At 43.4% G+C, this 25,937-nt stretch overlaps 1 protein-coding gene across 18 annotated transcripts in view; it reads right to left on the bottom strand.

Annotated features, from left to right (window-relative positions):
- Window positions 1-25,937, bottom strand: part of LOC110473259 (protocadherin-15) — a 632,634-nt gene that overhangs the window by 261,191 nt on the left and 345,506 nt on the right. For 16 of the 18 annotated variants that reach the window (XM_085583141.1, XM_085583131.1, XM_085583143.1 and 13 more), the window contains one exon: window positions 524-642. In XM_085583141.1, coding sequence (XP_085439267.1) covers window positions 524-614 — 91 coding nt within the window. In that variant the 5' untranslated portion in view covers window positions 615-642. Of the gene's footprint in view, window positions 1-523; window positions 643-22,904; window positions 23,106-25,937 lie in introns of all 18 variants that reach the window. The other 2 variants (XM_085583144.1, XM_085583135.1) reach the window with 1 other exon arrangement.

Here is a 25,937-nt window from a genome sequence, read left to right on the forward strand (position 1 = left end):
TTTTAATTACCAGGGATCACTGGCAGGACACATTTCTGGTGTCTTTTAATTAAATTCAACCAAGATGCTCTGAGGAGGAACACAAGCTACTGGTATCATGTTTCAGGGCTCCTGAAGTATTGTTTCTCTAGAAAACCCTCACCGTGGATTTTTTTCCAAGCTTTTGGTCATTAACCATTCTCTCAATCTCCTGTTCCAACCACAACTGCTGACTTATGAACAAAGTAAAGTTTAGTGTTAAAGCTTGATGAATAAGCTAAAACCAATTTCGATGCTCAAGTCCAACAGTGAATAACCATAACTGAAGATTTTATCTTGCCTGCTAAACCAACAGCTTCAGGAAATGCAATCATCACTAGATGCTGCAGCCATGAAACATAAAACACACCCAGACCTTTCTTTCAGCCTCTTTTCCTAACAAACTATTTCAAGTAAGAATTTTGGGGTGGCAAAAAACCATTCCAATGAAATTCCAGAGGCATCCCAGCCCTCCCACAGCTCCACCCCTCACGCAAACCCTTACCTTCATCATTCTGGGCCAGAGCCCAGGCCAGGACAGCAGCGAGTGCCGTCCCCACGGTGAACCATTTCCAGAGACAAAGCTGCTGGAGCATTTTCTGTCAAACTTCACTCAAGGCAGAGCTGGAAAAGAGGGATTTGACACATTTGTTACTCCACCTGCACAAAGCTGAGCCACTACGAACTCTTTCATAGGGGATATGCAGTCTCTAAGAGCATGGTATTGTTTCAGTCACAAAAATAAATAAAATAAGGAAGGAGAACCCCATTAGCATTAATCAAGATGTGTGTAGTCATTAGCTCGATAACTGTGCATGCACAGTGCTCCAAGTCAAGAAAATGCAAAGTTCTGGCTTAAATCAGGCCTGATTTCCATAACTTCCCTGCAATAAAGTATTTATGGTATCCTTCCTGCTTTCAAGAACTTTGGAGAAGCAACTGTAGCAGAGGAATTGCACTGATTAAAATGAGGGTTCACTGCAAAATGCCAGAGGGACCCAGGGTTCAAAGGCATTGCCTGGGAAAAATGGGAATGATCCCTAAGGATGGCCTTCTTTAAGGACAGAGGCTGTGGGGTTGTGTCCAGGAAAATGAGAAAAACACCAGACCAAAAAGACCCCTACAAGCAACAAAGTAAAATTTAAAAAAAAAAAGAAAAACAAACATACCAAAAAAAAATCCACAAAACGAACAAAAAACCAAAAAGCAAGCAAACAAACAAACAAACCCCCAACAAAACAAAGAAACCCCTCAAGAAAAATAAAAACACAAATAAAACCCCACAACCCTCTTCCTTCCCCCTCCAGGCCCCCAAAACAAACAAAACCCACCCAAACAAAAAAATTCTCCACCAAAATCCCCAAGACAGGTCTGACTGAACTCCAGAGTATACCTGGAGTGCACAACATTAGTTTAAAAAAGCTCTGGTTCATGGTTCTAATAAAAAAAATTAGCACAATTCTGCAGCCCAGAAATGAATTATTTTAAAATATTCCTTCAAATTTAAAAAGTTTGAGATAAATACAATGACAGGAGCACAGAATGAAGAGAGATTTTCAGCAATACAAGCAGAGTTATTGTATAAAAAATAGCTGCATTTATTAAAAAAATCAAATAAACTAGTGAAACAATTGTGTGCCAAGAGTTTGAGGAAAACCTGTGGGTTTTTTTTTCCCACAGGAGAAGAAGAGCAAGTAGGGAAATGTAATAAACCAGATGGAGTGGCCCATATTTATTCAAGTATTTTAAGTTCCTAGGTGGTTGATGAAATATATTATATCTATAGTATTATTATTGTATTAATATCTTTATAATAACAAACACAACAATATTTATGATAATAAATAAATGTAATAATATTAATATTATTTTTTTATATATGTATGTATCTTGAGTTTGCTTGCAGGACAGCTCACATGTGTGTTACCTCCAGGACATGGGAGTTTTTTCCCAAACTCAATGAGACTATCTTGTGATTTATGAGGCTCCCTCACAGCAAGCACAGCTTTTTTCCCTTTATAAAAGCCATAAATTGCAGGTGACTTTATTGGATTTTAATACCAACATTCTGCAGAAATAAAGGAAAGCAGCAAAACCATTTCAAAGTCTACACTGAACACATGACACCACTTCTCATCCAGGGGTTATGGATGGAGAGAGGTTTTTCCAAGCTCAACCTTCCTGCAGGCTGGACTCTTCCCAACCTGTCCAGCAGCAGGAGGTTGGTGCAGGCTGCAACAGGCAGCAGCAATTCCAGGAAGAACTTCAACATTGGCCATCAAACAAGTGAAGCCCCAGCAGAGATCTCATGGGGCTGTTCATTCCCATTTCAGACCAATGTTTGATTCAACAGAGCAGCTGCAAGTCACAGAACCCAGGAATTCAAGCCATGCAAAGCATTCTCCTTGCTCCTCTTCCTTTCTACAGCTGTTTCTGACCAAATTCCAGCTGGGAATTGTGGAGTCATAGAATTCTTCAGGTTGGAAAAGACCATTCAGGTCTTTCATGTCACCATTGAGCAAGAAATGGCACAAATGCATAATCAGGCTGGTTCACACAACAGCACTTTTAACATGAAAGTTCTCTTCTTTTATAACTAGGTCTGACACATTCTACTTGATTGGCTACTTAGAAAAACATTTTTCTCACAGTCCTTGAGAATAACAGAAAAACAGAGTAGGAAAACACCACCTGCAGGTTGTTTATACTAACAAGTTATCATAGTTTCTCTACAACTCTCTAAAAACTCTCACAAGTCCATTGTGAAAAGACAAATTCTGTTTTCTCACACATTAACACATCCACACCTTAACTCCAAGCAGCACCACCGTGGTCACCACTAACCCATGTCTCAAATGCCACATCCACACGTGCCTTGAACACTTCCAAGGATGAGATTCCACCACTGCCCCAGGGCAGCCCCTTCCAGTGCTTTACAACCCTTTCCATCAGGAACCTTTCCCTAATATCTGATCTAAACCTCCCCCAGCACAACTTGAGGCCGTTTCCTGCCATCCTCTCAACTTATTCCCTGGGAGACCCAGCTCCCTTCTCCTCACTATTCTCCTCCCTTCTCCCAGGGAATTGAAGGGAACAACCTCAGAGAGGAGACAGCAACCCTGACAGCTCAAATGGGAATTTGTGGCAAAATGGAAGTTCGAGACAGATCAAAGCAGAATTCCAGACTCTTCCCAAAGGAACTATTATTCCCATGTGATAGGAGACCAGAATTGCTCAAAAGGCTCTTTTCCCCTCTCTTCTCCTTCCCAAATGCTCATTTGGTTACTGTCATCCAAGCTTCCACTTCGCCCATTCCAAAGTCATTCTGGAATTTGCAACAGCACCTTCAAAATAATAATAATAAAAAAAACAAACAAAAAAAAAAAAAAAAAAAAACCAAAAAACAAACAAACCACCAAAACCAAAAGGACTTTTACCATGATCTATTCCTGCTGACTACTTGTACTTTGAAATCTGCTGTTTCCATATTACCCAAATAGACTCCAGTTAATCTTCATTATCAAACCTCCTGGGAATTTTGGGGATGGGAACTTCTCCGTGTTTCACCACTGTTTGCTCCCCTGTTAACAAAAGTTCTTGAAGGAACTGGGCTCAACTGCTTTTCCACTTGAAGCAGTATTATTCCATTAGGTGGTATCTGCCTCCAACATTTTACACCTCAAATCTCAGAATATAGAAGTTCAGGAGACTCTTGGTGTCTTCAGGTCAGTCTAAGGAAAAAAATCCCATCCTAACAGGGATTTTAGGTGTTATCAGACCTAAAAAGAAGTGCACAAGCTCACTTCTGAGGCTTCCAATATTTGATTTTACAACCTTGAAAAACAAAATAAATCTAGCTCTCCAATCACGATGTTCTATTTTAGAAAATTATTCAGAGCTCAGCTGACACCCTTGAGTGGAGTCTGCTCCTGAGAGATTTTTTAGGATGGAACCTTGACAGATTTATTTTTGATTTTGATGAAATGTCAAGTTAAACCACAAGGATAGCAACACTGCTGCTCCCAGAATAAGCAACTCTCTATGCAACTGGACTACAACAGAAGAAAAATCATGATTTTTCCTTCAATTTATACCAGGAAAAAAAAATTAAAAACAACAAAACAAATAAAATTCCCAAAAGCCAGGAGTATAAAGTACAGAAAATGACACTATTAAGTTCAAATGATTCTACTAACTTAGAAATAGCTCAGAACAAATCACAATTTACCCCATAGTTCCAGAAGGTTGACAACCTCTAAGAAATAAGGTTGAACTCCAGACAGGGCAAGGAAAAACTATGAATTGATGAGAGAAGGAAGATCTGTAAAGACACACAAAATGTCTACAAGACTCAGTATTTTCCTGAAAAAATATTCTTTTTTTATATTTTAAGAGATGATGAAGGTAAACTAATCTGAGTTATGACATCCAAGCACTTTGAATATATTTACAGGAACAATAATATGACTTCCAATAATTATTTTTTTTAGATCTGGTGTTATTACAGGATATAAAACTTCACATTCAATAGAAGCTGGTGCAGGGAGGAACATGCCTTGGTCAAAAGAAATAACCATTCTCTGGGCACCCTGTGCCAGGGCCTGCCCACCCTGCCAGGGAACAATTCCTAATTCCCAATATCCCATCCATCCCTGCCCTCTGGCAGTGGGAGCCATTCCCTGTGTCCTGTCCCTCCATCCCTTGTCCCCAGTCCCTCTCCAGCTCTCCTGGAGCCCCTTTAGGCTCTGAGCTCTCCCTGGAGCTTCTCTCCAGGGGAGCACCCCCAGCTCTCCCAGCCTGGCTCCAGAGCAGAGGGGCTCCACCCTTGGACAATTTCCATGGCCTCCTCTGGACCTGTCCCACATCTTTCTTGACTACTTGAAATAATCCAGTGGGGGAAACAAAAATTAAAAATCTACATTTGGGGGCAGGTTTGCCACAAGCCAGAGCCATTGGCTCCCTCACAGCAGAAGTGCCACACCAAATTCCATAGAAAACATGGACTATGGGGGTGCCCACACCACCCAAACTGCCACCAGCAACATTTTCTGGCTGTTCTCCACGAGCAGCACATCTGAATACAATTTGTAGGCAAACAATTTGCAGTTCTTGCTCCTACAGTGGGTTCAAAACCCTGACAGACTTCAACAGAAATCACTAAGTGAGCATTATTAATTCATAAGACATCAACAAATATTTGCTATTTAATGTATATGTCAAAAACAGTGGTTCCTGAGAAACTGCTGTGGCTGGATGAGTAAGTCAACATTTAAAAAGGAATTAAATATCCATTTATATCTGTGCTATTATTTACTCAACAAGCCTGAACTCCTTCAAGCATCAGGAGTGACCCACTTTGCTCAGTGGGGATGCTCTTTGCACCCTACAATTGTGATAAATCTTCAAAAGTATTTAGTTTTTAAAGGTTGATGCAACTGAATTGCTTTAACACAGGAAAAAATTATAGTGGGTTTTTATAAGGGTCATCATTATTACTGATCAGCTGAACTCTCTTAAAGTTTGTAGACATAAAATAGGGAGTGCAAATGCTTATTCTGGAGAAGTGGTACCATAATAAATCAGAAATGCCAGTAAAACAGGAGGAAAAAGCCTCTTACAGAAGCCAAAAAGGAGAGGAACTTGCTTTAGAGTCTGACAGTGCTCCTTAGGTAAAACTACAGCTCATCAAAAACTGTGTCCCAAATGTTTGCTCTTTGCCACCCAAACAATTCTGTTCAAGTGCCAGCACGAGCAAAAAGCTTCTAGAAGATTATTTAACCACAAAACAGACACACCAAAAAAAACCCAAATCTGTTTCTCCTCACAGTGCTGTTCAACACTTGAGTCACCTCACCTGCTATGCAACTCATATCCATGAATTCCATGGAATATCTCAGGGGGGTTACTCCTGATGAGGAGGTCCAGAGCCTCTCTCATTGGGGGTGCACATCTCCTGGAAAACACCCTGAGCTGAGGCTTAACCACAAAACCAAACCCTAATTCTAGTTCAGGGATCACCTCTGGTAGCTCAGGACATTTTGGAAAGGCGAATTTCATCCCACAAGGTCCCTTCCACACCCAGGCCTTGAGGCCCTGTCACTGGTGGGACACACCTGCTGGAAAACACCCTCACCTGGGGCTCAAGCAGAAAAAGAAACCTGAATTCCAGCATTCCAGCTCAGAGATCACCTCTGGCACTTTGGGACATCCTGGAAGGCTGAAGATCAGCTCACAGCCCTGTTCCCATGCCCTGAGCCCCTCTCACTGCTGGGGCACATCCAGAACACATTGTTAGGCTGGAGAACAGCCTCAGCTGGGCTTAACCACAAAAATAAAACCTAATTCCAGCTCAGGAGCTCGGCAATCACCTCTGGTAGCTTGGAGCATCCTGGAAGGGCGAATATATCATCCCACAGCCTTCCTGCCGTGCCCAGTCCCAGATCCCATCTCACAGCCCCCTCCAACTAGGAGAAAAGCCAGGCAAGGAAGATTTCACCTTCGAGTTAAAACCAGTTCTGGCTCTGATTCAGCTGCACATGCCACTAACTCTGTTTGCTGAAGTCAAATATCTGCTTAAATGCTTTCCTGAAGAATTATTCAAGCATAAGCAAATATTTGGCTGTGCTGGTGCTACAGTGAATAATTTACAGTGCAAATCCAGCCCTTCTTCCAGCTCTGGAGGTTCCAAAAATCCAGACACTACTCCAGGCTTTATTTCACTGACACTTCTTGAGGAGTGTTTGAGCCTATGGACTCTTGGATTTGCTCAATCCTATTAAAGTGTTCTCATGCTCTGGGACGGGCACAGTTGAGTTGGATTTTATCATCTTCCTCTCTTGGATAAAACCTTTCAGGAACATGAAAATTTTTAAGATGAAATTTCAAGACCAAACCTGCTCCCGCCTCAATTCCCTTTTCCCAGCTGCTGGGACTGTTCCACATAAATAAACACATTTAAAAAGTGGAACATTGATGCTGCATCTGTCCCTTTTCCTTGTGTTACCAAACTTGAATTTTTGCCCTCATTTGGAGGCAGCATTTTTAGAAAGCAAAGACACAAGAACAAGGAAAAGCTACAATTTATATGACGAGCTGAAGTAAAATTTCACCAGCAACTTGAAATTCCTCTGCATTTTTTCTGTATCTACATTGAAATAATTTATCTTCAAATATTTCTGCTTGCCCCCATTATTTTAAGGGCTACTGGTTTTGTTCCTTTTCTTGCCCCACTCTTTAAGCCTCATATTTTCTGTGCCTTTCTTGCAGAAATGACTCTCTAAGAGTCAATGAGCTGCCACTGCAAAGCCAAAGCCTCAAAAAGCTCAAAAAAGTAATTTCAAACTTCAGTGAGAACACCACAGCTGCTCCTGGGCCTGCCTGGGAAAGATGCAAGGTAAAAGTTCATTAAAAAGCCATTTTTTTCTTCAATGTGCAACTCTCTAAGTTTATTTCAATGTTGCACCCCCAAAAACCCCAAACCAGCTGTTTTCCTACATCACATCAATTATAAAGTTATTTTCCACTTCTGTGTACCAGTGGTAGCCAGAGAATCCCAGAATGGTTTGGGCTGGAAGGAGCCTTAAAGCTCTGCTTTCCAGACACTCCAGGGGTACTTCCCCACCCTCCTGCCAGCAGAACGTCCTACAGATGATGATTTAAAGGGATTAAAACTATTTAATGCTGCTGATTCCCACTGAACAAAGAAGATTGATAAATAGATGGAAGGTTTGCACTGAGAAAACTCAACTAAACTCACAAAAATAGAAATTAATTTTATGGGATAACTGAGAAAAGGAGAGAGAGGCATTTTTGTTTCCTGATTCCATCACTAGCAGTGATTTATTTCCTGTCTTTTTAACAAGCAATGCAGCTATTGGATGGATTAACAGGATTACAGCTCTTCATCATTCATTCCTGTCCACAAACCCCTTTTTTCACGCATTGTGAATTTATTTATTCTTGTTTCCAGCCCCTGTGTATGGACTTCACCTATAAAATATTGTTTTCACAGAAGGTTTTGAGTCACAAAAGAAGCTGTTTGGCAGTGACACTGTTCATTTGAAATTCCTGCTGTGCAGATAGTACCTGCAGAAAGAAGAGAGCAAAGATATTCTAAACCTGATATCAGAGCCAGGAGACTTCAGCTGAAAAATAACATTAACATAAAAAGATTAAAAGAAATACAACCCATATTAGGCAGGTGTAGCTCAGTTCATTCTTCAATAACCCTTGCCTTCACAAAATATGCACACGCAGCTAAAATTGTACATTAAAGTGCTAGTAATTAACATATAATTTGATAGAAAAGTCCAAAGATTAGTTTAATTGCCTTTTCTGCAAGACAGGTATCGGATTCCATTCCAAAAACTTCTCCATTTCTCCCTTGCCAGAGCAGTTTCTCTCCAAGGATCTCTCCCTAGGATTATATAACACAAAGGAGAGAGTCCAAGGGGTAAAATCTCTCTGACACCAGGAAATGTTTTGTCAGGAGCCCCTCTGAGTGCTCCTTGCAGGACACCAGGAACTGGCTCCACATTTATGGCTGAAAAACTGACTGGTGTTATAAAAATGGAAACATCCCAAACTAAACTGGACATTGAACATGACCCAGATTAATTAAATTTAAATTAAGTGTATTCATTTTATTGAAGAAAATGGCATTTTGTCAAGTAGAATTTATATGCTACCTCTTCCCTTCTCTGAGACGATTTTAATTTAAATTTTGTAAAAATAAATACACAACACTTGTCAGTTTTCTAGAAATGGGTGTTTATACACTTGTCTGTAGCCACTACAGCAGGACTAGTGTTAAATACACCCTGGAGTAGTGGCAGGAGCAGGAGCTGTGCTTGAGTAACTCAGTGCACAAAGTGTCAGAATTAACGTGTGCACCCTCTGAGCAGAGATTTCATCCAGCCACTTCCAAAACCAGTTGAAGGTTTTGGTACTGGAGATGACAGGCCCAGAAGTTAGGCCTGGCTTTGGAAGTTAAGCCAGAGAGCTGCCACAAGTCCCCTAAAAACCAAAGCACATCCCATTATTGTACAGGAGCCACACCTTGGGGACACTCCCAATCAATCCCAAATATTCCTTCTGCCACCAGTGCCACTTGCTATGACCCCAGTAATCCAGGGACACTCCCCTTGTGGCTTTTGTCCTCCAGGGACCAGGCTCTTCAGCAAAACCCAGCCTAAATGCAGCCCTTTCCCATCAATTCATGTTTCTCCTCTAGAAAAGAGCAGGAAATCAGAAGTTCCATCCTTATCAGCTCCTTGGTACATTATCAGTGACCACATTCTGTGCTTAAATCACAGATTTAACCCTGAGCCACGTGCACAAGGAGGTTTCAACACAAGCAACCTCAGATATCCAACCTGGTGCATTTAGCCCTCTCTCACACCTCAGTTTTCTTGGGAATCCTCCTCAGCTGGATTGGAATCTGTTAACAGAGCCCCAGGCCAGATTTTCATTATTTCAAGGACATCCCGGCTGTTCTGCACCTCCTTTTTGCCTCCAGTTGCCTCCTGCTCCCATCCAACAGCACCCCAGCCCCAAAGGGGTTCTTGCATTCCCCCATCTCCTCCTTCCCTGTCTGTTCTCCACATCAAACCCACCTGTCCCCATCATTCCTGAACAGCCTCTCCCAACCCTCCCGCTCTCCAGGCTTTCCCTCGTCTGACACCACATCTCTCAAGCTTTAAGCACATTCACTCCTCTGGCTCCAGGATTTTCCTTCCCAATATTTTTTGGGGGGAGTCTTACCCTTAAAAATCCCTCTTGTCACTTCTTAATAGGCACGCAGCATAACTGAGGTGATTACATGTTTTGATTTTGTTTGGATTGATTTCTGAGCTTGTTGGCCAGGAAGGAAAGGAGGTAGCTAAATCTTTACTCATGTTTTGATGCTTTTAACAGGCTTCACAAAACTGGAATCTCTTCACTGCCCCAGTGAAGCTGTGGCTCCCCCTGGATCTCTGGAAGTGTCTATGACCATGTTGGAACAGCCTAGGATAGTGGAAGGTATCCCTGCTCATGGGAGAGGGTGGGATAAGATGGGCTTTAACCAACCCAAACCATTCTATAATCCCATGATTTATCCATCTCTATTCAACCATTCCACCTTCTGAATCTCCTCATCCCTCCAGCTGTTTTTCAGCCCTCTGGCAATTACATAAATCCATCTCCTGAACCTCTGTTTCTCCAGATATCCTCACACACCTCACTGCTGATCATCAACCCCCAACACTCAGCAATCCCCTTCCTGGAATTTCTCCATCTCAGCTTTCCTTAAGTTTCCAGAACAACCACAGCTCTCATCCACCCAGGCTGGCTCTTCCAAGACACTTGGCCTCCAAATCTCCCAAGCAAATCCTTCTCTTCCACCCTTCCAGGCTCTCAGAAGTGCTCCTGCCCACTGCTGAAAGCAGGAACTGGTGTGGCATTTCCAGCTTTTATTTTTTTTTTTTTTTTTGTTCTGCTGGACCTGCAGGTGATCCAGGTGTTCAGAGCTGGGGTGTGTCCACCTGCTGGGACACCAGGATGGGCACAAGGCACTCATCCAGGGACAGCTGGATCTGAGTGCCTACCAGAGCTGCTGGGGATGGATTTAAACACCCACATGTGGGTTTTGATCTGCTCTGGTGTCTCCTTGGCCAAATATCCAGCAAGAAATGGCTTCTGAGGAAGAGAGGTAAAGATGGGATCTTACAAGAGATTGTGGAGACAGTAAAGTTATGGAGATGACTTTGGGAGAAGTGCAAGCACAGGGATTTTCAGATTGCTACAGGGACCTGATTTCAAGCCTGAGGTAGGCTACACATGGCAGGGATTAGTGGTGTATAGAAATGGTTTGGGTTGGCAGAGATGTTGTGGATCCCTTCATCCATGGGAAGGGACAACTGCTCCTCCCTGCTGAGCTGAGACAACTCGGCCCACAAAATTTGCCTCTCATTGAACTCAGTCCTGGGTGTGAATCTACGACTGGTTTGGGTCATAAGGAAACTTAAAAATCATCCAGTGCCACCCCTGCCATGGGCAGGGAGACCTTCCACCATCCCAGGCTGCTCAAAGCCCTGTCCAGCCTGGCCTTGGGCACTGCCAGGGATCCAGGGGCAGCCCCAGCTGCTCTGGACACCCTGTGCCAGGGCCTGCCCACCCCTGCCAGGGAGGAATTTCTTCCATGTATTTCACCTAGACTTCCCCTCTGGCAGTGGGAAGCCATGCCCCCTTGAACTGCCACTGCAGGCCCTTGTCCAAAATCTCTATTATTTCCTGTAGCCCCTTCAGGCCCTGCAAGTCCACAATTTTGTCCCCCCAGAGCTTTTCCTCTCCAGGTGCACAATCCCAGCTGTGCAGCCTTTCCTCCCAGCAGAGCTGCTCCATCCCTCTGCTCATCCTGGTGCCTGCCCTGGGCTCTCTCCAGCAGCTCCAGGTCCCTCCTGTGCTGGCCCCAGGGCTGGGGAAGCTCTGCAGGTGGGGTCTCACCTGAGCACAGGGGCAGAGGGGCAGAATCCCCCCCTCCCCTGCTGCCCATGCTGGGGCTCAGCCCAGGTTTGGTTAAGAAACAGGGAAAAGCCAGGGAAGAGCACTGCAGCTCACCCCCAGTGTGTGCAACAGAGACACTTCCACACCAGCAAACCTTCAGAAAGAGGTAACAGCCACAGGGGAAGTGATGCACAACAAAGACCCCAATTCTGCATTTCAAATGGCTCCAGCAAATTTCCTGAGTGTAAATGCAACACATCCCTTGGGATGGGTTAAGCAGTTTTGTTGGGCACAAAACATTTCATTGTTTAGATACTTTAGATACTCATAGGGCCTGTGCTGGTGGTTATTTCTAAAAGATCAGCCCAAATGGGTTTACCAATGTTTATATTAAAAAAAAACTATTAAGATGTCCAAGTAGCAGTAAGATTCTTAAAGGAAATCCAGGAATACCAGAGCTTAACAACCCAGCAATGACACATCACTCCAAGGAATGTTTTAGAAGTGGGCTGCTCTCAAATTTCAAAACTGTCAAAGTAAATAATATTGTTTCACCAATTTCCTGTAACATGTCACAAAGAAAAAAACAATGCTGCTTTCTGTCAGTCCTTAAATGAAAAGCACCCTTACACTCACACAAGGTCACAAGAGTGTCTCTGACTGAGGCCAGATGTGGGAGAATGGACAAAAACAAACAAGGAAATGCACTCAAAAATGCAGAGATCACTCCAGGAATGGACAGCCTGCACACGGTCACAGGTTCCTGATAACATTCTCCCCCTCCTCCACTCACTTTTCATCCTCCTACTTGATATTTTTGTTAGTACTGAGCTGACATTTCCATAAGATCCATTAAAAAACCTGGCGTTGGGAAGAGCTTAGGTTGAGCTGCTGCAGGTGAATAGGCTGGAAAGAGCCAGCACAGCGTGGACACTCAGTGACCTCCCCACAGCCCATCAGTGAAGCCCCACATTCCTGCCAGGGCATCATCACAAGTTCAGAAATCAGATCTGAACCTCTGAGGCTGGAGAAGGAGTTTGAAAAAGGACCTGGAATGCCAGGATGAGGCAGAATGGCTTTAAACGGAAAAAGGTGGGATACTGGGAGGGAATTGTTCCCTGGCAGGGTGGGCAGGCCCTGGCACAGGGTGCCCAGAGCAGCTGGGGCTGCCCCTGGATCCCTGGCAGTGCCCAAGGCCAGGCTGGACAGGGCTTGGAGCAGCCTGGGACAGTGGAAGGTATCCCTGCCCATGGCAGGGGTGGAACAAAATGGGCTCTAAGGTCCCTTCCCACCCAATCCATTCTGGGATCCTGTGATAATAAACCAACCTTCACAAACAAGGGAAGCCACCTCTTGTACCTGCAGCAACATAAACTGGCCCAAGGTTCAGCAGCAGAGATGCCAGAATAAAAATCCCCTCACCATCAGACAAGAGCACAGAAGAGAGAGCACCCAAGGCACTCAGGTGGAAAGAAAACACAAGAGATAAAGTTCATGATGGGCAGCTGGGCCATGATGCATTAAGTTTTATCTTTTATATTTTTCAGATTCTGTGCTGCTTTAGTGTGCAGTTCTGGGCTTCACATTAAGGGATGGTGAGCTCTCTTCACAGAGTATGGAGACAAAACAATTCCTTCTCTAGCTGGGGACCAAGGACAACTGTTAGAAGCTCCAGGCCCAAAAAGTAAAAACCATGGTGAAGAGATAAACTAGCAGGATGGGACTTCATGGGCTGGGGCTGTAATTGGACAATGAACTCCAATGTGCAAATGGAGAAGAACTTATAAAAGTGAGAGCCCCCGGGAGCGCTTGTGCATTTTGGGACCATTTTGGTTCATTTTGGGTGCAGCCCTGGCTGGGCTCTTGGGCTGCCCAAGGCGGATCCATTGAGGAGATCCTTTTAATAAATTCCTGCTTTATTCTTTAACCCTGTCTGGCTCTGTTCTAGCTCAGCCTTCTCATGGCTTTCCTTTTCCAAGGAAGAGGGAGCAATGCCAATCCATCTTGGAAGCTGCTCTGCCCACAGCACTGCAAGAAGGAATTTTAGCACAGGGGTGACCTGAGAGATGCCAGCGTGGCTGTTACTGTCACCAAACAGAACTGGTGACACCCAGCACAGATTCCTGCTCACTGCTGAAGTCAGGGAGGGGGAGCAGACTTGGAAGTCATGATTATTCCTGCAGGAGAGAGGGTGGAGTTCTGGACATGATCCTGAGACAGCTGCGTTGAAGAAAAGGGGAGAAGCATCCCTGTGGTTTGCAGGTGTCTACAGGTGAGCAGTGCCCAGGGAAGTGATGTGTCCCCTCCTGGGGCTGTGTCCACAGTGTCCTGAGGGCTGCCAGGTTGAGGAGAGACAAAATGCCCTGGCAGCATGAGCCTAACAACAGAATTACAAGAAACATACATTCTAAAGTTAAAATGTGAAGATTAAATTCGTTTTATTCGGTGTCAGAAGAGATGCCTTTCATCCCAGGCACGTATTCCATCGGATTGGCAGCAGGCGTGAAATTAGGGGTACTTAGAATCTGTTCCCTCAATTTTTGTGGCTTTTCTTCTGAAATGTGTAAAGAGAGATGGGAGAGAAAGGAAAGCCCTGTGGGGCGTGAGGTTGGCTGTCCAAAATAAAAGGCTGAACTGCAGGAAACACCATTTTAGCACAATTCAGTTGTAAAAACAAGAGAAAACTACGAGCTAAGAGGCCAGATGAGCTGGCCCATGCACTTTACTACCGCTGGGTGAGGAGGGGAAGGTGTCAGAGTGCAGAATTAAGTGCCAGGTGAAAGTCTGCCAGCTCCAGAGTTCAGCCCTGGCCACAAACAGGGGGTTGTCAGCAGCTCTGTGAGGATCTAAATGCACTGCATACCTGGGCAGCTTGGGAAAGGGATCTTCATTTGGATAAAAAGGCACACTGGGACAAATAAGATATTCATGTGTGCAGAGAAGGATTAGGAATTTGTCAGCTTTTCAGCTATTTTCCCTCTGAGGAGGTGGCAGAAGGAGGGCTGAGGGTACTGAGCTGAAGTAAACAAAATGCTGGGGAACATTAGGAGGGAGAGGAAGAGGAACTAAATTAGAATGACATTATATAGGACAATAGGAAACCCCTGGAGCATTAAAAAAAGGGTCTGCTGCCATCATTTCAAAAAAGAGACACCAGAGAAGGACAAGGACACAGGAAGGACATTGGGGGACCTGGCACTCCTTTGTCAAACACAAGAAACCCAAAAAATCCAAACCTACCTCAGAAATCAGACTGGTTTGGACTGGAAGGGATGTCAAAACCCATCCAGTCCCACTTTTCATTATCCCAAGCTGCTCCAAGTGCCAATGCCCAACCTGTCCTTGGACACCGCAAGGGATCCAGGGGCAGCCCCAGCTGCTCTGGGCACCCTGTGCCAGGGCCTGCCCACCCTCCCAGGGAACAATTCCTGCCCAATATCCCATCTAAATTTGCCCACTGGCAGTTTAAAACACAGAAAAGGAAAATTCCCAAGGATTCCTTGCTGGAAGAAAGAGACATTACAGACATCAACTGAAATCTTGATCAGCAAAGCTGCTGTAGCAACAAATTTTTTCCCATGACACTGTAATATTGCTGCCCTAGAGGAATACAGACAGGAATAAAAGCAAGAACACACACAAAGAAATCTCTCTCATGCCAGCTAAACACTCGGACTTGTTCAGGAAGTTATCAGAACAGAGAAAACACTCTAGTCCCAGTAGTTTCCTCTCCAAACAACAATAGATTTAATTATGCAGATTAAAACAAGGACATCCCAGGCTTCAGGGCTTCTGCAAAATGCCTGCAGGAACCACGGGGGAACCCCCAGGTAGTGCTGTGCACCTCACTTCAGGTATAGGGTTCAGGGACACAGTTCCCCTCTCCAAAACATGCAGTGACTCCGAGGAATATCTACTAAACAGAACAGATTAATGGCTTAATTCAGTAGCTAATTGATAGGTTCTATTTTGCCCCCAACTGCTGTGATATAAATTTAGTAAAGCACATAAAAGCCCATAAATGAAGTGCAAGTTACCTCACAATTCCCTCCACTTGTTCCAAGCTAAAGAAACTGCCTGGAATAAGAAATTTACTTCACCTAATCTGAATTTTACTCCTTTGCCATCACTTTGGTCCTCAGTACACAATAGAGAAGAGGGAAGGTTCTACACCTGAGCATAAGGCAGTCAGGTTTTGGGAAATTTGCGCTTAAATCCAGATGTTTCAACAATGTCCTGATTCCAAAAGTGACAACACATCCCAGGAGGGTCCTTGTGGCTCTGCACAGCTCCTGCCAGGAGGGGACGGGCTCTGCTGCCAGGGAACAGGGACAGGACAAGGGGAAACAGCCTCAAGCTGGGCCAGGGGAGGCTCAGCTGGGACAGCAGCAGGAATTTCTCCATGGAAAGGCTGCTCAGGCCTTGGCAGGGCTGCCCAGGGAGCTTTGGAGTGCCCATCCCTGGAGGTGTCCCAGGAAGGGCTGGAGGTGGCACTCAGTGCTTGGGGCTCTGGGCACAGCTGGGACTCCATGGGCTGGCAGGGATTTGCCAGCCTCAGTGACCCTGGGATATGTTACTGCAGTGAAAAGAGCTTTTTTCTGGAGCTGACTCCTGATTCACACAATTGATGTGAGGCATTCCTCCCCAAGGGGGAAAACTGAGAAGAAAAATCTTTCAAGACAAAATATCCTGATAACAATAAGATGTTTAGCCTTGGAGGGAAGCCATCAAAATCAAGGCAAAATCTGTAAAGAGGCCTTTGGGAAATCATCCAAAATAGGATCCAGACAGAAGCAGTGCCACTTGACCCAAGGACACAGTCTGAGGTGGCACAAAGGAGTAGAGAACGTTACACTAATGACATCAATGCCTTTCCCTGATTCTTAAGTTTAAATTTTCAGTGCTTTCTCATTAATTGCATCTTGAGGGAATCAGATGGTTTTAAACTTGGTAGGAGCAGATTTTTTTAAGACCTACAGCACCATATGCCAGGATTTTGGGTTGTGCCACACCAGTTTGAAAGGTCAAGTGGCAAAGGAAGAAATCAAAGTAAGACTGAGAGCAAAACTGTGAAAAAAGTGAAAAAAGTTCATGAGAACCCAGAGTTGGATAAACCTCCTCAGAGGCCACTTCGACTGGACACCTATTGGGATGGGAAGGCAGCAGCTCTTCCAATCCCCCTCAAGAAGCAGATTTACCCTGGAACAATACCTGGATTTACCCTGGAACAACTTCCACCTCCTGTTAACAAGGTGGCCATAAATCACCTCAGCACAGGAGACCTCAATCATGGCTCTAAACAACATTATTCTTGTACTGAAATTAATCTTGGGATACCTCCTCACAGGAGCCTTCTCCACTCATTGAAGTGTTTTCCAAGTTCTGTTCAGTTCCTCCTCAAATCTCTTATGCATGAACTATTTTCCTGATGCTTTAATCATCGTTTACACCTTTCCAGAACAAATGCAGAGAGGCAGAAACATAAGTCTACATCTTTAGCTATCACTTAGTGTGCAATCATGAACACCCCAGGAGGCTGCAAACACATCTGATGCAGGCAGATTGCAAAATCTGGCTCAGCAGATGTCCCACCAGGAAACCCTCAGGGCACTGGGAAGTTGTGGATGTTGTGTTTCTGTGCTCAAGTCCCCTTTTAGGAATAAAATCCTGGTGTTTGTTTTGTGCCCTTCAATATAAGTCTTGTTTTTGAACAGACTCTCACAGGGAAAGGCTTTTGGCCAACTGACCACTGCAATTTTTATCACATTTATGACTTTTAATGACAAGACATATTAAGTCTTCTACAGGTAAAGCTCATCCTAAATCCCACCATTTTATAACAGAAAACCAGGAAACTCATCAATGTCACACAGCTGCTCTTTGGAACTGTGCTCCACTTTCAGCAGCATTGGAATTCCTTAAAAAAAATTGGATCTTGAAGTGATTTTTTTAAGACATATTTAAATGCTTGTCTTTTCTTGTCCCAGGTTGCTTCCCAAACATAAATATTCCCCCAAGTCTCCTGAAGAGTAGCCTGCCCAATAGGGAAAATATCAGCCAGAAAAGTTAATCAATACTTGAATCAAAGTATTCTGGTCAGGATATTTAACCAGCTGTTTTAGTTTAGGGTAAATTTGGGAGAAAAACTCTTGGAAGGAGTTCTTAGAAAATAAACTTTTATGGCTTTACTTATTTGGTTTGGGAAGAATTTTCTCAGAGAGAAGTGGTAAAGAACTTGTTTATTTAACAAACAAAACACTTTTCAGCACTAAAAAAAAAAAATCAACAACACTAAATGACAACAAAACTCTTTCACTACTTTGAAGAGATGATAAATTTAGAAAGTCTTCCTTGAGAGTGGTCACCTGGGTCTGGGTGTTGGGGATTGCTCTTTGGCACTGGGGATGGTTGTTGTAGATCACAAAGCACAGGCTTTTGGTGTTTTGTTTCCTAGGTCTCAGTCTGGAGCAGGTTGAAGTGATATTCAAGAAAGGGAAAGGAAAGAAAAAATAATCCAGGGAAAAAATTGGACTGTTTAGCTAAACTAACTAACAAGCAAAAGTAAAGGCAAAAGCAGAAGTAAGCAAGTAAGTGAAAGCCAGCAAGTAAAACAAAACAAGCCATCTAGCACTAGCTTTTTTTAGATAACAGACTATGGGGGGAGGTGAATTGGTTGATAAGACAAAACAAACTTTCACTTTTAGAGTCAGTTCTGAAAGCACAGAACATAATATCAAACATAAACAGAACACAGGATTGGGGATATTAGCATCACAATGTCACTCCATGACACAAGCTCTACTCCAAACTGAAAATTTAACAAGATATTGAATTTTAAAATTCATTAAGAACACAAAATAACCCAACTACTCAATTTCTTAGCATCTGCTCTAGATTCCTTTCCAACTCAAATCAATAATTATCCTTCTGAATTAATAAATTCTCCTTCTAAATTATTGCAAGGAGGAAGCAGAACTCAAAGATTTTGGGGTTGATATTTTACTTTCTTAACAGGAATTATAAAAAAAAAAAAAAATCATACAATGGGTTGAGGAAATCTTTAAATCTTTGAGATCATCTAATCCCAAAACCAGGTTTTCAGCCACTTCAAACTCAGACTTGGGACCATGTAAGGAATTACCAGAATCACTCTCCAAGGATATTTATGGGGGATAAAATTCTGAAAATCAAAACTTTGCTGAATAATCCAAAGGAGTTGAACAGCACCAAAGTTTCCAACACTGTTTGCTGAACTAATCACATCTTCCCTCTATTTTTTAACAGCACACCAAATCCTTGTCCCACTTGTATAAACTGGAATCAATATTTGTTCCTCCTTTTTCTCAGGCTGAATTGTATAGAAATGGATATTTATTTAAGGAATTTTTTCCCCCTGACTTGGAGATGACTAACACAGGAGGCTTCTGATACCAAAGAACCCAAAGTCATGGAGACCTAGCACAAAGTCCAAGTCAGATCAGTGGATTGATGGGAAAACAGGGAAACAGAGCACAGCAAATACTTGTCAAGATGAAGAGAATAGCAGCACAGGAAAGCCCAGGGAGCTGGGTTGGTCACAGGAGATTGGGCAGGACAGGCCGCACTCCAGCCCAAGGATCAATGACAGCATTTTTAGGATATTAAGAGAAAAGGCCTCTAAGTGGATGGGATCTTTACTGCCTTGGAAAGCTTTATTTGCAGAATTTGCCAGGCAATAAATTGATTTAGCAAAACGGCAGGGTGGAGGGAGGAGGCAAGAAACAGGAGGTGAATTCCTCCCAGAAGAACATCAACTCTGACTGTTCTGCAAAAGGCAGCTGAAGGATTTACTGATCTGCTGGAGTATTTAATGAAATTATTCTCCTGAGCACAGCTTTTATGAGCTGGATCATTGCTATCTCTCCCCCAATAATTCACTCCCTTCTCATTATGCAAAAAAACTTCACATAAATACCTCAACAGTCATCATTCCAATCACTTGTGCCACTGCTGTTTGAAAATCCTCTTACACTGCCACTTACCCTCATTCCATGGCATAATTCAGCACAACATTGCTAAAATCCAATTCAGAGCATCCCAAAACACAGAGTAATTTTGGTTTGTGGCAGGACACCAAACCCATTCCTATTTCATACGAAAGTTTTGTCTAAAGGTAATTAAATGGCCAATCTGACCATAAATTTGGTATTAAAACTAAATTCTCTTCAGCATTTTAAAATGCCTAACAAATGGTTGAATTGCAAAACAGAAGGTGGGATCTCTGAAAAACAATTCAAACTGAATTCTTACTTCAGAGGAGGAAAGAATAAAGATTCTAGAAGCAATTGGCTACTATGAATTTCATTCAACAAATAAGAGCCTCTTACATTTGAAAAAGGAATTGCAGTACAGCAGAATTTTGGCTTTATTTCCAAACAATTGTGGCTTCACCTGTGTTGGAAATAAGAACAGGGACAGAGGCAGAAAACTCTCAGGTTTTAGTTTCCACACCCCACTCCTGACCCTACAATAGGGTGTTAGTAAACAATAGCCGTGTTCTAACATCTGTAAGAGAAGTTTTCATACAAGCTCTATGACAAGGAAAAGAAATAAAAAGCCACTTTCAAAGAATTAAATTACCCACAAAATCTTTCTTCACGCTTACAAAAACAAAAGGTCAGGACAAAAACAATCAGTCAGGACAAAGCTATGGCTGATCAGGCATCCAAATGGAGAGATCATTAGGACCACAGAATAAAATTGAAGAAAGAAGGAGCTACAAAAAAAAAAACAAAAAAAAAAAAAAAAACACCCAGTAACAACTTATTTCATGTGTTGATAGCCCAGACCTTGCATTGGAAAATATGGGAATTATCTATCCTTGCTCCCCTTTTCCTTCAGTCACTACACAGCTCCATGGCATCCTTCTTCTGTCCTTCCTTTTCCACACAGAGTCCTGAAATCACTTGGTTATTCTTCAGAGAGGAATTATTTACAGTCCTGTAATTAGATCTCTGCTGAATTTCCCCTGGATTTCATGAAATCCTAACAACTGGGGAAAGCACAGGACTAGTTCCCAGGGAAAAGGAGCAAAATGTTTTTCCACCTCCCGTGTTTCTGTGGAGAATTTGAAAAGTCTTTTAATACAGTCCAAAAGTTGAAGAGAAACTCTCAACACTTCATCGCTGCTTCAGGTTCATCTCTTCCATGAACTCACCTCTGTGAGCTTTCCTTGGGAAATCACTCCTGCATTTTCTCTCATCATGCAACAGCACAAACAGTGCCCTACACCTTTCAGAGCCAGGAAAAGCACTTCCCTCCTCACCACCCACCAGGAGAGGACATTAATCCCAGCAGGAATGCTGAGGACAAACCAACAACAATGGATTATGTCCCTATCTAATAGTTCCAAGAGCTAAATCTCTCCATCAGTCCCATTCATCACTCAAGAAGAGATTTTTGGATAGAGATTTTTGAAGTCAGCTTTTAACAGTTAAAGGCTATCAGGAGATTTCTCAACAAACACAAATCATCTGTCTTCCCACCAAGGAGTCATTTCAACACCTGTGCTCCCAAACAAGAGCAGAACCCCTGGATTCCCCACTTAGGTGAAGTTCATGGTCAGGGTTGTGTGCCAATGTCATAAAGACTATCTTTCATAAATTAAACCACAGGAAAAAAGAGGCAGAAAGCACAAAAAATAAAGGAAAACCAAAATATTGTGTCAGATTAGTCCATGGGTATGCAGCAGCAGCTGCTGGTTAAAATTTATTTGTGTGCCAAGCTGGTGGCAGGGAGTTAAGACACCTCAGCTAAGCTCTGCCATAGCTGTTACTCCTCATATCTGAGTTACGGCCAAAACTCACCCTTCAGGAACAAAAAAAGTGACCTCAGCCCTCCCCTTCCTCAAAAATCCTGTACTTTTACAAGAGATGATGAACCAGATGCTATGGAGAACTTGGGGAGAGGGTAGCACACATGGGAAAGAAAGACAAATATTTATATACCCCGGCCAGCAAGAAAAGGTGATTTTAAAAGCAGCATTCAATAAAGCACAACTGCATTTCCTAAACCAAATCCCAAGTGCTGCTGGGCAGACATATGGCACATAATAAACCCAAAATTGGTTAGAATTGCTGAAATGCCATTGGATAAGTGAAATTATTTTCTAACAATACTTAGCTACTGGGAACAGCTCCTGCCTTCTTACACCAATTACTGCTTAATTACTGTCAGGCCACACTTCCTAAAGGAACAGCAGAAGGGAATTTATGGCACCAGTAAAAGAAATGTCTGTTACGTCAGGAGTAAGAATCATTATTGTTTGTTACAAATTGGTTTCTAATTCAACCTGGCCTTGGGCACTTCCAGGGATCCAGGGGCAGCCTGTGCCAGGGCCTCACCTCCTTCACAAGGAATAATTCCTTCCCACTTCCTCTGGCTGTGGGAAGCCATTCCCTGTGTGCTGTCCCTCCAACCCTTGTCCCAAGTCCCTCTCCAGCTCTCTGGAGCCCCTTTAGGCTCTGCAAGGGGCTCTGAGCTCTCCTTGGAATGTTCTCCTCTCCAGGTGCACAATCCCAGCTGTGCAGCCTTTCCTCCCAGCAGAGCTGCTCCATCCCTCTGCTCATCCTGGTGCCTGCCCTGGGCTCTCTCCAGCAGCTCCAGGTCCCTCCTGTGCTGGCCCCAGGGCTGGGGCAGCTCTGCAGGTGGGGTCTCACCTGAGCACAGGGGCAGAGGGGCAGAATCCCCCCCTCCCCTGCTGCCCACGCTGGGGCTCAGCCCAGGCATGGGGGGGTTCTGGGGCCCAGCTCTCACCCCCAGCACCCCCAGGTCCTTCTCCAGGGCTGCTCCAGCTGCTCATCCCCAGCCTGGATCCATCCCATGTCCTTCTCCAGGGCTGCTCCAGCTGCTCATCCCCAGCCTGGATCCATCCCAGGGGTTGCCCTTACCCAGGGGCAGCACCAGCTCCTGCCCTGGTGAAACCCCTGAGATTCCCATGGGCCACTGCTGGAGCTTGTCCAGGTCCCCCCTGGATGTTTGGGAGATCATCTTGCAGTCATCACACAATGTACAGAAGAAACAAAATGAGTGTTTCTACATCCAGAGGTTCCCAATTATTTGAATCCCTCCTCCCCAACAGAAGGGCATAAATCAGGCTGCTCATAAATTTCTGCTCCACTGAGTTTGCAATACAAAAGCAGTTTCTTCCCTAGGGACAAAGAAAAGTAGCAGCAGTTCAGAAGCCCAGCATTTCTGTGAGCAGGCTTGTTTCCAAAAAACAGAAAACAAAACACAGTATTTGGAATACTTGAGTAGCCAAAAAAAAAAAAAAAAAAAAAAAGGCCTCAAATGCTTTTCAGCACTCTTTGCTCTGGTTTTGCTACGCTTTTCCACCTCATAGTAGGATACACCCCATTTCCTACCTGAAGGGCAAGAAAATGGAAGTTTGCTGAAAGCCAGAGCAGAGGAAAAACTCCTCATCCATTTCCACTCAGGGCTGTCTGCTGCAAAGCCCCAGGCTTCAAGGACAGTCAGGCATTTAAGGAAAAATGTCTTCATTTTGTTCCTCAGCCCATTTGAAGTACATGTGATAAATCTGCAGAACAGCTTGCCAGGTACATATTCTAAGGAGGAAGAAAATCAGGGCATGAGAGGGACAAATTTCAGTAAACAGATTAATTATCTTAAAATTAATAGTTATGAAGCAAGAGCCACAAGGGACAGCGTCCTCCCTGCAGACTGAATTATTGCAATAAAGGTCAGCATTGGAAAAAACACCTGACACAAAGCTCCAGATCTATCCAGATTTTACCCAAAATCTTTAATTACATGAAATAAAGCCCCAGATAAACAAGAATAAAGCACCAGTCAGGAAAACATGTTCAGTGTATCTTTGGCTGTACATGCAACACCTTTTATGTACACGCACACACCTTGGCTCCAGCAAAATTAGCTGTGCAATACCTCAGTGCTCCTTTTCAACATCACTCAGCATCTTGGAAACTACTTAATAATCCCTCTAATAATCTCTAGCACCTGGAAATTTAAGATTTGGACTAGAACTTCAAGCTTACTGTAAAATAAGAAAGACAATGAAATATTAAAATGACATTTTGATTTTGAATCTCTAAAACTACACTGAACCATTTATAAAAGAGTTTTCTGCTAAAGGCATCACAACTCCTTAAAATTCTTCATTCTGGATGCTTCTTTCCCATTTAACTGAAAGTCAATTAAACTTTCAAAACACAATGATATTTCTCATAACCAGTGTCTCTTGTAATCCTAATGGTGCAGTATCCAAACCTGCCTATTTAATTCTCATTGTTCAGGTAAAAGTGTGTTCAGTTGACTGTTTAAACATCCCAGTTCCATCTGATCATATGGGAAGGCACCAAAGTGGAAGGTGTTATAGGCAATTTAGTTTTTAATTAATCTAAACTTGGAGCTAAAGTTATGATACACAATTTAATTTTATGTTTTAATCAGTCCCTAATAGAGCATTTTAATCTCCAGAGCACGCACTCATATTTGGAAGGGTGCAATGGAAGGCTCAACTAAACTCTTCACATCACTTGAAAAAAAACACAGCCCCTGAATTTTAACTAAGCCAAGAACAACAGGTCAAACAACTTTGACTAGTGAGAACTGAGGGGAAATCCCCAAACATTGTCTCACTTCAAACACATTTCATTAAAAAAAAAAAAAAAATTATGTGAAACAACTTCAGAAATTAGAAAACCCCCAAACAATTAATGATGGAAAAGGAGACACCTTCCACCGTCCCAGGCTGCTCCAAGCCCTGTCCAGTCTGGCCTTGGACTCCGCCAGGGCAGCCACAGCTTCTCTGGGAATCTGTGCCAGGGCCTGCCCACCCTCAGAGCTGCGCAGGAGCAAGTGAACAGCTCCACCCTGGCAGGAATTTTAGATGTGCAAAACAAGACAAGAAATCCAGCAGCAGACCCTTCCTACACAGTTCAACCATCAACAGGATAAACAAGAAACAAAAGCTCCAACAGTGAGAATTCCACAGGTGTCCAACACAAAGCAAGCGTTCCTACTGAAATGAACACCAGCAAATTTAAATAATGAGGTTTTTAATCACAGAATTATTTAGGCTGGAAAATCCCTGCCAGCCCATGGAGTCCCAGCTGTGCCCAGTGCCCACTTTGTCCCCAGCCCAGAGCACTGAGTGCCACCTCCAGGGATGGGCACTCCAAAGCTCCCTGGGCAGCCCTGCCAAGGCCTGAGCAGCCTTTCCATGGAGAAATTCCTCCTGGAAACTTTAATCATCAAGATTATTAAAAAAAAAGGTTTTATTTCTAAGGCACCTTGCCCAGCTTTGCCCCAGTGGACACAAAGCAATGCAGACAGAACCTGTGTCATGGTGAGAAATCTCTCCCTGAAAAGTCACTAAGTTCAGGTCTCATGTTTGGGACCAAGCAGCTTCCTGGGGACACCAGAAACATCTTCTATTTTAAGTAAATCAAAAAGCCAATGACCCAGGCAGACATTTTTACACAGAGCACATGTTGAGGAGGTGCTGCCTCCAGGCTCTGACAGGATGCCCAGGCAGTCCATACTGACAGACCTTTTAGGCTCCCAGTAAATAAAACTGTCAGAACAAGAGAAAATGAACAGTTAGAAGTGTGGAAAAAGAAAAAAAATTGAACTTGATCTGTACATCAGTGTAGCCTCTGGGGCAAACTAAAATTACTTGGCTCTTACTACCCTGGAAACATCCAGCTCTGTCCAGGGTGATTCATGTTCCAGGCTGAATCATCAGAACCAATTAAGAAAATGTAATTCCCTGACTTTGTCTGAAGTACCACCCCACCACCTGATACAAAGATCTTGCTCTGAGTCCCTGCAGGCACTGAGAAGGACAAGAAAAGTTTTCAGTGCTCCAAAAATGACTGGCTCCCTCATTCTCCCCAATCCTCAAAAAAACTCCCCAATGCCATGTGTTGGTAAGATACCGAGAGCTTAAAGGAGTGGAATCGCCTTGTTTCACCAAGTGAGGGCAGAGAGAAAAGAGAAATTACTATATTTCGCTGTTTATGGTTATGAAGAAAAATCCAGAAGGTTTCATGAGGGGAACATTGCTTCAGTGGGGAAAAAGGAATAAAGAATGAGAGCCATGAGGAGAGAAATGCGGGTCCCTCTTCTGTCCTCTACCAGAATCACTGACCAGCTACCATCTCCAGCTTGCCCTCACATGAAAAATACAAAACCAGGACAATTCTTCTACTGAAGATTCAGATGAGTTCCACAATCTTTTTTTTTTTTTTTTTTTGCTGAATCCACTAACAAAACAATTCAAAGAAGTATTACTCACTCTAAGTTAGAAACACATTTTTAGTGTTTGCAATTGCTAGGAAATCAAAAGGGGATTTTCAGGCTTTAAGTAAAAACCATCCAGGTGTTCCCAAAGCAACATGAAGGCGAACAACCCC

The sequence above is a fragment of the Lonchura striata genome, chromosome 6 (genome assembly GCF_050655825.1).
Source record: "Lonchura striata isolate lonStrDom1 chromosome 6, ASM5065582v1, whole genome shotgun sequence".
Lineage (NCBI taxonomy): Eukaryota > Metazoa > Chordata > Aves > Passeriformes > Estrildidae > Lonchura > Lonchura striata.